The sequence below is a fragment of the Callionymus lyra genome, chromosome 1, assembly GCF_982586985.1.
Source record: "Callionymus lyra chromosome 1, fCalLyr1.hap1.1, whole genome shotgun sequence".
NCBI classification, from domain to species: Eukaryota; Metazoa; Chordata; class Actinopteri; order Syngnathiformes; family Callionymidae; genus Callionymus; species Callionymus lyra.
This window is the reverse complement of record NC_141818.1, coordinates 22,826,191-22,840,413: the sequence shown is the minus strand read 5'-3', so window position 1 is coordinate 22,840,413 and position 14,223 is coordinate 22,826,191. Positions and strand designations below refer to the sequence as shown.

The following is a 14,223-nucleotide window of genomic DNA, read 5'->3' as shown; positions in this document are numbered from 1 at the left end:
AGGGATGTAGGATGTGAACGGCATATCAATTGTCACAGCTCTTCCTTTAACCCTGTCCTTCTGTCGCAGCGTTCTCCTCGCTAAGTTCATCGAGAGCATCCCGGACTCCCAGCTTGTGCGTCAGAAACTGGGCTGCATGTGCAAAATAGTGGAGAGTGACCTTTTCAGGCAGACAGGTACACATCCCCCGAACTCAGCCCTGCATGACATTTATCCAGAAGTGGAAAAATGAACAAAACTTAAAAAACACAAGACGACTTTTATCTTTTTTTTTTTGCCACAACAGATTGTCGAGACGTGCTCCTTCCTCTCGTCACTGACCAGCTGAGTGGACAACTGGACGATCGCTCCTGCAAACCTGACCACGAGGCTTGTGTCCAGCTGCTCAGCACCGTGTTGGATAACCTGGACCGCAAAGATGTGGTGAGTTTAAACATTTCACTGCTCAAGAGACAGGAAGCTCCCTTAATTAAGTCTTTGTTGACAGTTATAATCTCCGTAACTAGTCAAACATTTATTCTTCTTTCATTCAATCAACGTCTCTAAGCAAAACACGGGAGTTGAGCGTTCGTATAACGGAAGCACAGTATGTGTGCACACCAAACACAAACCTCATTATTCTTGTTCCACATGCTTCTCAACTTCCAAACGATTACAGATAGCAAACAAATTCAAACAGAAACAGCAAGTAAGAAATACATTCATGCACATGCATACAAATAAAAATCTACTACATTCATGCAGCTGCAGTGATGAGTTCACTGAGGAGGTTGAGCTACAACGAAAAGAAGTTGGTATGTTGTAAGTTTCTAGCAAGAAGGATGGTTGTGATGTTGTTTCATATTTTTTGAATGTGACTCAGTCAAAGTCCTCCATAAAGCAATATGAGTTTAATTTTCGTTACCTGTTTTTAGACCTACCACATTAGGTAGAAACTTGGTTGTTGCGTTAAAAAAGTCTGTGCTTTACCAATATAAATTACTGACTTACTTACTTTTTGCTTATTACTTGTTATTGATTTTTCTTTAGTCATTTGAGCCATCTTATCTTGGGAAAAAAAAGAGGACGGATGTTAAAGTTGCACTAATTAAAATTTAATTTTAAAACATTTTGTTTCTTGGTATAATTGCAATATTGTTTGAAGAGAACTCTAGTGACTCTTAGAACATTTAACTTTTGCACAACATGTGGAGGCAGTTGGGCATCAGATGTGCGTGTTTGAATCATGAGGACGCAGCGTTTAAATGTTGTGCACCTGCATAATTTCACACAGAGAATGGAGCTAAAGTAACCAAGATCTTCATTGTCGCCATTAGGCTCATAAATTATTTAGTATTTTTAAAGAAGGCATATATATCAATATTTGAAAAGCTGTCACCGCCACAGTATGTTATTTTCCTTACCTCCTGCTCTATGCCCTCTTTAACTGCAGTTAGCCATACCGTCCCTCTTGTAAACAGCAAATACTGACTTTCCCTCAGCACAACTCTGTTTTTCCAGCGTGCCCTATTATGACCTTAATTTTTTTTTCCTTTATTTTATCCATGCTGAAGGTGAGCAACTTATGTGCTCTCACCCAGAACTGTGTGGATGTCTTCCCTTCCACGCCCCCCGGTACTACTTTTATTATTATTTATTTATTTAGTATTCATTAAGTCTCATCACAGGGGGACGGCAGACTGAGAAATAACAGTATTTAAACTTTTTTTTAAATTTGATTAATTAATTGAAAATCCATCTACCATCACTGTAAGTAACACTTTAACAAATGTGGAACATTTATATTCAATATTATATACCATATTTAAAGTATGTGCAGAAGGGTGAAAAAGAAAAGAAACCTTGTTTCTCTTTTCCTGACTTGTTAGCAGTGGCTGAGTCTACGGCGATGTTGGCTGTGGTCGAATTTGAGTGATAAAATATGACGGGCCTGAATGTTGCTACCTTGAAAAGTGATCGCCCTATTTAATACATGAACACTCGCGTCCATCAGTCACTCATGTCAGGGGAGAATCATTCTCTGTAAAACAAATAAGCAGGGACGAGCATGCCTTCAAGGACGTCAGCGAGAAAGCGGCACAGGGATTCATGCAACTCAGACGGCATCTGTCAACAACACCTGCGCTCATTTCTTTACCTTAGGGTGAAGGAACAGGCAGCCCGTTCTTGTATTCATATGTCTAGCCAAGGTGTGATGATGGAGAAATGTTTCCTGCACTATTTTTCAACTTTGAATCGGCATCTTTGTTATTATTCATTGCTACAAATAAAACATTTGAACCCTTGGATTTGCTGCTTATCTATTTATAGAAGTTGTTCCCCTTGACCCAGAGATAACCCAAGGGATATCAAAAACAAATTTGTTTTCGGGTTACTGGGACACCTTGACCCAGAGCTAACTCGAGGGATACCAAAAACACATTTGTTTTTCGGGCCTTCGGGCACCTTGATCCTGAGATGGCACAAGGGATAAAAGATTTCTTTGTTTTTTCTCTGTTTACAGTAACTTAACTATAGTATTGATCATTCCTCCTTTGTGAGCATTTCTCATATAAGGAAATGCTGTACAGGACAAAAAATTCTCAAGCAGTATATATATTTATGGATTTTTGTCAACCAATTGATGAAGAAAGACGTATGGAATAAGTGTCTGTAAATGTGTCGCGCAGAAGAATAGTGTTTTAAACTGAAAGCAGGCTTTGTTGCTGCAGTCCTTCACAGAACTGTACTCGGCTTATTTAGCATCTTTCAGTCATTATCTCATGATTGCAAATCTTTTCTAATTATTACAAAACCTTTTTGTGGTAATAATGAGATATTCTTGGTGTAATAGGGAAGCCTTTTAACATAATTGCAGGATCTTCTCTGGTAATTATGAGATACAGTGGCAGCAGCTCTGTTAAAGTCGTGGAAGAAGAACACACTGTGAGGAAATTGTATTTGATGCAGTTCCAGGATCATTTGATGACAATGACCGTGATTTGTGATTATTGCAGATTGATTTAAGATAGTAACGCACTAAAAACAATATCAGTATGGAATCATAATACTTCTGGAATTAATATATACATTATTACAACATTATCCACTTTTTTTCTTTCTTAACTTCTTCTTTTTTCTGTACTTGGACCTGTTTTAAAAAAGAATGTTTCAGACCTTGAAAGTGTTCAATCTTAAGTTCAGGTCATTTGTACAATCACTTGCACTTGTACTCTTTGGGTTTTGCATTTATGTTTTTTTTCATTATTGTTTTGGCAATGTCTGGTGCCACTAATGGTATTATACAAAGACTTGGTCGCTGTGAGTTTTAATCTTCAAAATGTAATTATGTTGTTGACATTCAGCTTTTGGGAGAATCTGCAATGTCCTTCATCCTCCTTCTCCCTACACTCTTTCAGAGATTCGCCTCAAGTTACACCTTGCTGTTTGTAAGCGTTTAAGGTGCTTACATCTCGGCTGGTCGTAACCTCTTTTCATCTCTCGGATGAAACGAAATGTAATCCTCTAAATCACACATTTATGCAGAAGAGATTTAGAGGTAATTCTCACGTTGTTTTATGGCAAGATAATGAGGGAGACAAAGATCTGTGAAATAGAAATAGTTTGACAGTCAATTGGTCTGCTGATTTAAGAGGGTCATTCCTGTTCACATTCCAGCCACTGCAGGTGATTTCATCAGTTAAAGATTTTTGTTAGAAACACTTCCTCATATCGGTATTACTGGTGTAAATAAACCATATTGCTCCAGTACATTTTGTTGAAATATGTATGGTAATATATATGATAATATCTGATTGTAATATTACTATAAAAATAGTAACAGGACTGTGTATTAGCAAGAATCCAGTGTTACGCTATGTATCGTGATATAGGGGCAACAATGCGATATATTGGGATACTGTAGGAACAAGGATAGATTTGTAGTATTGGGTACTTGACTCTGGCTTTATCAATATTTGAAAAGCTGTAACCGCTTTGTTATTTTTATTACCTCCTGCTCTATGCCCTCTTTAACTGCAGTTATCCATACCGTCCCTCTTCTAAACATCAAATACTGACTTTCCCACCTATGCACTTTGTGGATGTCTGCCCTGCCACGCCCCCTGGCACTACTTTCATTCGATCTGTATTCATTAGGTCTCATCACAGGGGGACGACAGAATGAGAAATAACAGTATTGAGTACTTGACTGGCAGAATTTACAGACCACATACAGTAACTCCTGACAAAGTTGTAACTACGTTAATTTCTTTTGAAACAAAAATATCTACAAACATCAACTGGAGTTAAATGTATCCCCTCATTCTCAGTAATTGCCAGGATCTCACAGGATGTCATTGTTCCTTTAGCTGCGAAAAATGTCAAGACTGCCAGAAGTTTAATTCCAACATATAGATGAACAAACTGTGAATGTTTGCATGTAATTGTAAATGAAAAACGGTTTTATCGAAATTTTTCAACATTAATAGTTTAGTCATGCACTCACTGTTTGAGGGAAGTATAAAAAATAGACATTTTAAGTAATTAATCATCAACATTTGAATTTCCTGTGTGTCCTTTATTATTTAGCTATTAAACATAAAATACACTTTTTTTTTTAAATTGTAAAAATAAATGCCACAAGCTTTTTCTGACAAGAATCTAAGACATTTCAAATAAAGCTGATTAGTGCTTGTTTTCTAATACTGAAATTGTTTGTCTGTAAATATGTTCCAAAGTTCTATTGAACTGGTTGAAGAAATAAGTGATATGTATTTGAAACTTCTGTTCAAGAAAAATCCTTTTCAAATGTTTCCATCTTCAACAATAATTTGGGCACCCCTGCTTTAACCAAAAAAGAGGTTAACTTATTATTATTAAAGGTTAAACGCTAAAATATAATGTACAGTAATGAGGTGTTTGTACTTGGTTGATACACATGTTTAAAGGGTTTTAGAGAAGCTGCCAAAGTTCAGCAGATAATTGTAAGGAATAAATGGAAAGAGTAACCGCTTTTATCATAAATTACATGAATGTGAATCGTGATAAAAAGAAATGACAAGATATTTTTATTTTGTGTCAACAGGGTCCAACAAGAATCCATGTTCAGTTGATAATGGAACGACTGCTTCGGAGGGTCAACCGCACCGTCATCAGTATGGACAGAAGCTCCCCTCTTATTGTACGTATTCCAAAGATTCTCAATGTTTCACTGTTTACGGACGAATGCAGTTGATTGTTTTCAAGTTTTTTGATTTGGGGGGAAAAAAGTAAAATCAGGTCCATGCTGATTAATCAAGTTGTTCTTCAGGTATCAATGCCTGGACCACTACTCTGAGTAATGGACATATTTGCACTCCTTCAGTTTAATTTTTGCAATCATTTGTTTCTATAGCGGGTTGCACGGTAGCGCAGCGGTTAGCACGATCGTCTTACAGCAAAAAGGTTTCCGGTTTCCTCCCACAGTCCAAAAATGATTGGAAACTTGTCTGTTGGTATGAGCGTGTGTGTGTGAATGGTTATGTTTCTTTGTGTGCCCTGCGACAGACTAGCGTCCTGTACAGGGTGTCCCCCACGTCTCGCCCGAAGATACTGGAATAAGCTCCAGAAAAAGAAGCGTTTTTTTTATGTTTAAAATTAATCATGTTTCTTTCTCCCTCCAATGGCAGTGCAGTATCATTTTGTTGTCGTGCCTCCAGCCGTGCTCCCAACGGCTTTTTGGAACCTCTAAAAAGTACTCAAGCCATGATAGTAATGAATGCAACTGTTGTCTACGACCAAGTGCTTGAAACCAATTTTTGCCTTTAAAACAATAGCTTAAGAGTTGAACTGCATGTGGTCTGACTGTTCAAATTGAAGACAATCATAACATGTTTTATATAAAATAAAAGTTAAACAGTGATGCTTAAACGAAAATTCAACTTTATTCAACAACACTTTTCTTCAGCATGCATCAATAGGCAACTGGCCCAATTACTTGATTTCACACAGTGTTATTACACAGTTCATTGTTATCTTCTGTATGACTAATAATCCCTTTTCTTGTAATACTCTTTTGTAATATTCTTGCTGGATCAATTTTTCCGAAGCTTTTCATCAATCACGCAATCTTCAGCGAGCGAACAGTGAAACTTTCAAGACGCACCAACAGCGGCATGACGTTTACACAATGGGTCCCATTTTACCTTCGAAAAATGTGTTTTTTGACATTAATTGATGCAGAAAACGAGCTGCTATTAAGAAGAAAGTGGGTGGCATGCTTTTGGATTTTAAACAACCTGCTCTTACTGACAATTATGACGGCTAAATCCAGCCTGTGGGGTGTGAGGAGACATCAGTAGCTCTGAGGTAGCTCTGAGCTGGTTGATGACAATAGAGTTATTTAGCCCAAGAGTGCAAGCTGTGAAGAAAGAAAAGTAGAATGTATGAAATCTTGTGTAGGTGCTGCAGACTTAAACTGGGAGGTTGTCAGCTGTTCATCACAGCTGCGAAGCAGCACATAAAGGATATTGATGATTGATCCAGATCACCCTTCAGTTTTAGTGAAAACCTCTACTATCTGTCTTCTTTGTGTTTGGATCAAGAAAAGGGTTCTAGCAAGAGGGTTTCCACGTGAATCAAAGACCAAACTCAAGATCTATATCTGAGATAAAGCAGCATTTATCACCTGCCAAAGAAACACAAAGGAAGATTTTTTTCATCCAAACTACAGCTTATCTCACACCTGTCTGACCTTTTCTTTCTCTGCACATCTTTCTTCTCCCCTGTTCACATTCACAATCCAACACAGTCATTTTTCTCTATAACAGCCGGCATCAGCTCTGTATCACGTCTGTTTAACTATCTCACACGCTCACCTACTGGGGCTTCCTCTCTCATCTCAGCTCACCTTACACACACCGTGCCTGTAGGAGGGAAGTGGGTTGTGTCACGTGCTTGAAAGGAAAATTATATATTAAATGTTATCTGTTTACCTCACACACAGGGGCACTATTTGGCATGCATGACAGCCATCCTGAAGCAGATGGACGACCTGCACTACGTTCACTACATCGGAACCTTTAAGACGAGGCAGGATATCATCGTAAGTGTCTTTCACCTGGAAGCCATATCATGTTCGTCAATGAACCGCATTTAACCCGCAACACCACTCACTGCTCCTCAATCTAACATTGATCCGAGGCCTTTTATACCATCAACAGCCTGAAACGTAAAAAAAAGTCTTGACATGTTGAGTTGCAGATGCAAAGATAATCTTTAATCCTCAATTTAATCAACCTCATTTAAAGTAATCCCCTTCTCAAGGATGACAATTAAAAAAAAAAAAAAACCTTTTACAAACAAAGTAGCTTCTTTGAGCAGTCACAAAATAACCTTTAATTAGCAATGCAGATGAGGCTTTAAATGTGTTTATGCAGTTGTGAAGGAAAGGAAGTGACAACCGTCTGGAATCCAAATACCAAGTAGTATAAAGCTGACTGGATTAGATTGATGAGTTGTGATCAATAATTGTTGAGTCTCAAACTTTTTTGCCACGCCCTCTTTTGCCTAAAATTTGCTGTGAACCGCTTTTATTTGCAGATGTTATTATATATGTATATTTATATTAAAATTCTCCTAAATAAATCCTAATTTGTTTAAAGACGCCTTGCAAATATGAACCTAATACTATATTGTTCTAGCTGAAGTACTTCATTATTACATTACATTTAAAACCAAATAACACAACAACAGTTCTCCAGATCCTTATTTTCAAAACCGTTTGTCTTCAGCTAGACTGGACTTATTTGAATTCTAATAGGGTTTTTTCTGGCCCTTTTTTCATCTCTATTGTGATTAACATAATGAGCTGAAACATTAGTCTAAATGCTAATATTCAAGCAAATTTGTTACATTGTTTGCCAACTTTGAGGTCAGACAGACACACCCCTAATGGAGGGATTATACTTTTTTTTTTTTTTTTCCATTTTTGCTATTTTATGCTAAATATAATGAATAGTTTTTTTTTGTTGTTGTCCTTTTCACAAAACTTGTGCCCTCCCCATTGACAATACATTATTCGGACACATTACATTAGTCACCATAGTTTCACAGTTCAATTTATGTCAATGCTTGAAAATGTACCTGATCCAATTCTTCCTACTTCCTGCCCCTTAGCTCTGGAAAATGATGGTCTCAAAGTGGGAAGCGAAAAAAATAGAAGCCTAGTGCCAGAGGTGTCAGAGACTCGACACAGTAGAAACACACTTATAGACTAGCCTTAACGCGGAGGCATACACCATTGGTGGAAACCAGTTCTTGGTAAATCTTCTGCAGTTTGTGGTTCAGCCCTTGTGCAAAATCCTGAAATCCACCCTTAACTTTGTACATGCAAGTTTGGTATTTCATTTATATCTGCCTCCCTGTATATTTTCTATTCTCTTTTTGGTCCAAAAACCCATTGAAACATCCCCGCAAAGAAAAGGCAGCAAACCTTTTCCAAAAACCTTGTGTTCCAGTTTTGGATGTTCATGCGACAACATTCAGTAGTTCAGTTCTTTCACTGTTTGAAATTAATGAGCGAATCATCAATTGAAGCCGTCCTTGGGCAGCTTTTAAAGGATTTTAATTTGAAAAGACTTTGAGTAAGTGACTTTCATTTATTCATCAGCCCTTATTTATTCATCTGTTTCCGCTCCTAGTTGTGTTTGTGTGTTTTGTTTATTGCACTGTAATGCACTTTTGTAATTCCTGTTCTGTGTTAATTAAATTAATACTTAAAGGATTCACTATATTATTTAAGGGGAAAGCTTGCCGTTTATTAAGGTACCCTCAGTGTTTGTATGAGTCAATGCAGCAATAAGTAAGATTGAAAACATTGTTTCTGGTTCCTCCTATGTCAGAACAGTGTAACTGCAATGGAAAAAAACCTAATGAACTTATGTTTAAAAATCAAGAATCTTATCGGGTCAATTTCTGGTTTTATCTTTCTTGTAAGTTGAAAGTCTCTCTTCACATGAAACTACTGTCTCTGACCCACTGCTGTAATGCAGTTTGATGGTCATGTGACACTCCAGTCGGGTCGTCCAGGGAAGGTTACAGAGTTAAAAACATTAAACATTAACAATAAAATCACAGCAAGAGGGTTTTTCTACATGAGGTTTGACTGGTCAATATTTATTTAATATTTTTATTAATATTTTATATTATTTCACAATAATAATAATATCAAAATGTTATGCAGTTTTCTTTTTTGCTTTTAGGATTTAATGTCAGCCCATTTTGCTGACATTTTACAGTCTCATCTTACCCTGCATTTAGAGATAAAGTTGTTTCTCGAATCAACATGTTTTATTTTGAATCTGGATCATTTTTCTCATCGATAAATCTACAACAGAAAAAAGCTTCTCTTCATAAATAAATGTTACTTCCATATTCTGATTTTGTTGAAGTTGATGTTAACATGTTCACAAACACTTTTACAAGTTTAAAGAAATGTAATGAAACTCAAACAGCCAATAAAGTGAAACTTGAAAATGTTGATTAAGTTTGGGTCAAAAAGGGAAATAAGAAGGCTATCCCATTTTTTTTTTTAACATTCAGTTCTAAATAAAGATTTCTGCTGTCGAATTAATCCATCCTGTTTAAAACTACTTCAGAAATGAAGATAAAAGGATCCGTTATCCATTTTTAGATGGAGAATTCAGGTATCAGAAAACCTTAAATATCATTTAAAAGCGGCGCATTCACCTTCAATTCACATTCATTTTACAGTTTCGAAAGTTTCCTTTGAGTGCCTCATTAGTGTGGTTTGCATGGTAATGAAATCTCTCTTCTCATTCCAGGATTTCTTGATGGAGACATTTATTATGTTCAAGGACCTGATGGGGAACATTTTCCCTGCCGACTGGATGATCATGAACCTTGTGCAGATGCAGGTGTTCCTGCGGGCCATCAACCAGTACTCGGATGTCCTCAACATGTACTTCCTGGACCAGATGTATTTTGAGCTGCAGGTGGGATTTTTGAAGCTGCCGTGGTCAAGACGAATGTTCAATAACTATAAAAGTGAATTTATAGAATGAAGGTATTCATATTTTGCAACTCTTTTCCCTCATGTAGCTGTGGAATAAATACTTTCATTTGACGGTGGCTTACCTCACACACAAGCACCTGCAGCTGGAAACGTTCTCTCAGGAGAAGAGAAATAAGATTCTGAACAAGTAAGACTGACTTTCATCCTGCTTTGGTTGTTTTTCAAACAATATCAATATCAATTGTAACATAGATGAAACATCCTACCCTTTAAAGTTGCAAATACGCATATTATAAAGACAAAAGGAGAATTTTAAACAGTTTAGTATTTCAATATATTACAATTTGAGAAAACTCACTTTCATAGAGAAAAAACAACTTTTAAAACACAGTTTATTTTTAATCTTGTATTTTTTATTTCTACACTATAAAAAATTGTAATAAATGAGCAGATACACATTTCTCCTGTTTTTACAAGATCATGTGTAAAATAAATTTATTTCTGGGTCCGGAGAAATGTAAAGCATTTCCTCTAATTTGAGAGTAGATTTCAGTGAGGCCTCCGTTTCTCACTTGTTTATGTAACATACGAGTGTGGATAACAAGTTAAAAATTGACGTTACGCTTCTCTTTTTTAAGCCTCTCAACTTTTGACACGCCATAATTACTGGACAAAAATATTTATGTGATGTTTCAAATCCTCTACCACTAAATGTGCATATCAGACTTGAACGTTTTTTATTGAACTGTCACTTTAATGGACGTTTGTTTACAAGTCACGGCATCATGCAGGGTGAAGGCTGAGTCAAACTATGATGGCATTTGCATAAAAGAAACCTTTTAATTAAGTTCCCAACTGATGTTTTTAAAAAAAAAAATGATGTTAGAGAGAATCATTTTGTGTTTTTTAATAACAACAATGGATGTAACAAAAACAAGCCCAATGACAGGGTTGTTTTTCAAAACTTTATTGATAATGTTTGCCACGATGCTTGTGTGCCACAGATGTTCATTTTGATTGTTTCAAATCATTGATTAGTTAGTTTGGCAAGAATGTTTGCATCGATTTCCTATTTATCTCAGGTTGAGATTTAATCAGTACCATGACTGAGATTCATGGTGCCATTAGTCAAGTCAACAAGCTTTCACAGGAGATGCACGAGTTTGAGAACTTTACAAGATAATTTGATCTTTAAGCTTTTGTCAGATCTTGCTTTTTTATTTCTCTCTTGATTGTAACTAAAATAACATGTTAAAATGATACACCTTTTTTCCTTAGAAATACATTTTTGCTAAGCAAAAGTTCCCTTTCAAGAAACATCTTAAGAGACAATTATTTGTCCAGGCTTTTCCTTGATTTTCTGGAACTCCCATGTTATTCTCGGAGTTATCTTGACCTTTTAAGTATATATTTTATTGAGTATTCTTTTGATTGTTTAAGCGCTTTGTGACCCTGGTCTGGAAAAGCGCCTTTTTTCTACTTTAGCTGCGTTTAATTTTGATTTAATTTTGCACGTATAAAATAGTTTTCTTTCTGAAAATTAAAATGGAAACGTTTCACTTTCATCTAGAGCTGCTGTAGGAGTCCTTTGCTAATATTTCTGCCATTTATTTTCACTGAAACAGTTAATTGATAATATATTAGTACAAACAGGATCAACTGGTACTGAGGTGAAATTACAATAAGGAACAAACAATACATACTTTTTTTTATTAGCAGTAATGACAGTATAAACTTTAAAAAAATAATATAACGAACAAAATGATCAGCGTCTGAGCGCTCTAAGAGAGTCACAGACGTTCTTGTGAAACAACAGTTATACACAAACTGAGGCAGCAGGTTAAAATGAAAGCAGCTAAAGCCGGTTTCCCTCATGTGATCACATGATTGGAGCTATAACGCAGTTATATAAATGCACAACCACATTATGACTCTATGTGAAGAAAACACTTGTAGTTTAAAAAGTATAACAAGAATACGCGCATGCCTTGTACAGGTGAGCCACAAATTCTAATGAAGCTCAGAGACTATCGGACAATCTTCGTCATTATCGTCATCATCATCACTCTATGCTCTTTTTGTTAATGATTTACAGTTTTATTATTGTTGAGCTCCATCTTAAGATGTTTGAAACAAGCCACTGATCGCACTGTTAATAAAGCATTCGTATAAACCCGTACAGGAGCTTGTCTGAACTCATTTAAAACAGTGTGTTATTCAATAATGTTTAAAATTAACAAATCTTAACTACTTACACAGTTTAAATTCATGTTTTCATCTTGTTTTCTCTGACTGCTCAAAGAATCTCAGGTTCTGGTTCATTGAAATATGAACTGACAGTTTTTACCTTTTTAAATAATGGAGTGGAAAGGGATGAACCTGTCTGCAATTGATTCAACGTTGATTTTAATCTAGCAAAAGAGTTTAGATTAGTGAACACGCACAGATTAAAATATCTGAATTTTTTTGTGCACTATTTTCTGGGTTTGAGTGACAGACCGTTTTTACTAGAACATTCTTCCTTGTACATGAAGTGTTTTTGTCGTTATATTCTTCACCTACAAATGTTTTTATGTGCAAAATGTTGGTCCTTAAAAATATGAATCCCCTCAACAAAGGTTGTGGACCCCTATCAAATTTTAACTACCGTCTTGTATTCTTATACCTTATTACAACTCTACAATCCTTGAAGTTTGTGTATAATTGCTGATTCAGCCAATCTAATTTCAATAACACTTAGATTTCAATAATGATCAGAGTCAACTTTCCACAGATACGGCGACATGAGGAAAAATATCGGCTTCAAGATCCGAGACATGTGGTACAATCTTGGTGAGTCTTTCTATTCAATGCTGAAAACTGTTGTGTGTGTGTGTGTGTAGGTATGTGATGGTGTGTGTGTGTGAGTGTGTTGAGATGCCCCCAGTGGAGCTGTGGGAAAAACAAGACAATATTTTTTTTACTCTCGCTGTGTTATTCTTAGTGGCATTATTAGATCTGTCGCTCTGTTTGTTTGGGACTGAGCTCGCTGCTTATTGCTTATTGTTTTGCCATCCTCCGAGGTCCACACAAAATGAAGTTCATCCCGGCTATGGTCGGACCCATTCTGGACGTCACACTGGTGCCGGAGCCCGAGTTAAGGAAAGCCACCATCCCCATCTTCTTCGACATGATGCAGTGCGAGCATAATTTCAGTCCTGGACGCACGTTTGAAACTGTATAAGTCTCTTCAACTCTGGCGATCATGTTTCATTTAGCTTGCCTGTCATGTCATATGTTTCTGCTTATGTCGGCAGTTTGAGAACGAGCTGATAACTAAATTGGATCAAGAGGTAGAAGGAGGCCAAGGAGACGAGCAGTACAAAGTGCTGCTGGAGAAGACGTAAGTAATACAAGAGCGACCGGCCGCCTTTCAAGTTATGAAAGTCACTTTAGTCGTATGTCTTAAAAGTCTGAACCACTTCTCCTCTCTCTCGTACTGCATTCACACAGGATCTGTTCCCAAATAAAAGGTTTTTTTGGATTATATTTCCATAGAAGAACCACTCCGAGAAGTGAAAACATTGACCATTATCATTCCAAGCAAACACTTATCAAGAGAAAGCCCCTCCACACTGACTGTATAACCAATAAAATAATGCAAATTGATGTGAATAACTTCCCCAGGTGCATCAGTAGGCTCCGACATGCCGACCAGATAAATCTTTAATTCATATAAAAAGCCAAATGCCTTGTTATGCAGGTTACTGGAGCACTGCAGACGCCATAGATTCTTGTCACAGTCGGGAGAAGAGCTGGCACTGCTGCTGAGCAGCCTGCTGGAGAATCTACTGGCGTACCGAACCATCACACACGACGAGAGCCCCGAGCACCGCATGAGCTGCACCGTTAATGTGCTGGTATGAACCATCAAACTCTCGCCCACATCTGTGCTTCAGTGTTGTGAGTCCGCTCATGACCACGAGTTGTATAAATACATATTAGCTCCCACTCACAGGATGAATTATAAAAAAAAATGCATTTCTGCAGAAGAAGGTTTAATATTTTACTCTCCTACATATTTTCCTTTTTAATCTAAAAAAAAAAAAAAGTATGTTAAATTATACAGATACATTTATATAATATATTTATTGAGTTATGTAAAGTGCAGGGTCCTGGTATTTTTTTTTCATTGACAATAAAATATTTGGAAATTTCAGATACTCACAGGATTAAGAAATTGTTGCATT

At 36.7% G+C, this 14,223-nt stretch overlaps 1 protein-coding gene across 1 annotated transcript in view; it reads left to right on the top strand.

Annotated features, from left to right (window-relative positions):
- dock5 (dedicator of cytokinesis 5) overlaps window positions 1-14,223 on the top strand; it is a 61,320-nt gene that overhangs the window by 28,200 nt on the left and 18,897 nt on the right. Inside the window, exons 25-34 of the mRNA XM_087797447.1 lie at window positions 70-176; window positions 287-423; window positions 5,066-5,161; window positions 6,965-7,063; window positions 9,804-9,974; window positions 10,081-10,181; window positions 12,768-12,826; window positions 13,057-13,211; window positions 13,291-13,376; window positions 13,737-13,893. Of these exons, the coding sequence (XP_087653573.1) occupies window positions 70-176; window positions 287-423; window positions 5,066-5,161; window positions 6,965-7,063; window positions 9,804-9,974; window positions 10,081-10,181; window positions 12,768-12,826; window positions 13,057-13,211; window positions 13,291-13,376; window positions 13,737-13,893 (1,168 nt within the window). The remainder of the gene's footprint in view (window positions 1-69; window positions 177-286; window positions 424-5,065; window positions 5,162-6,964; window positions 7,064-9,803; window positions 9,975-10,080; window positions 10,182-12,767; window positions 12,827-13,056; window positions 13,212-13,290; window positions 13,377-13,736; window positions 13,894-14,223) is intronic.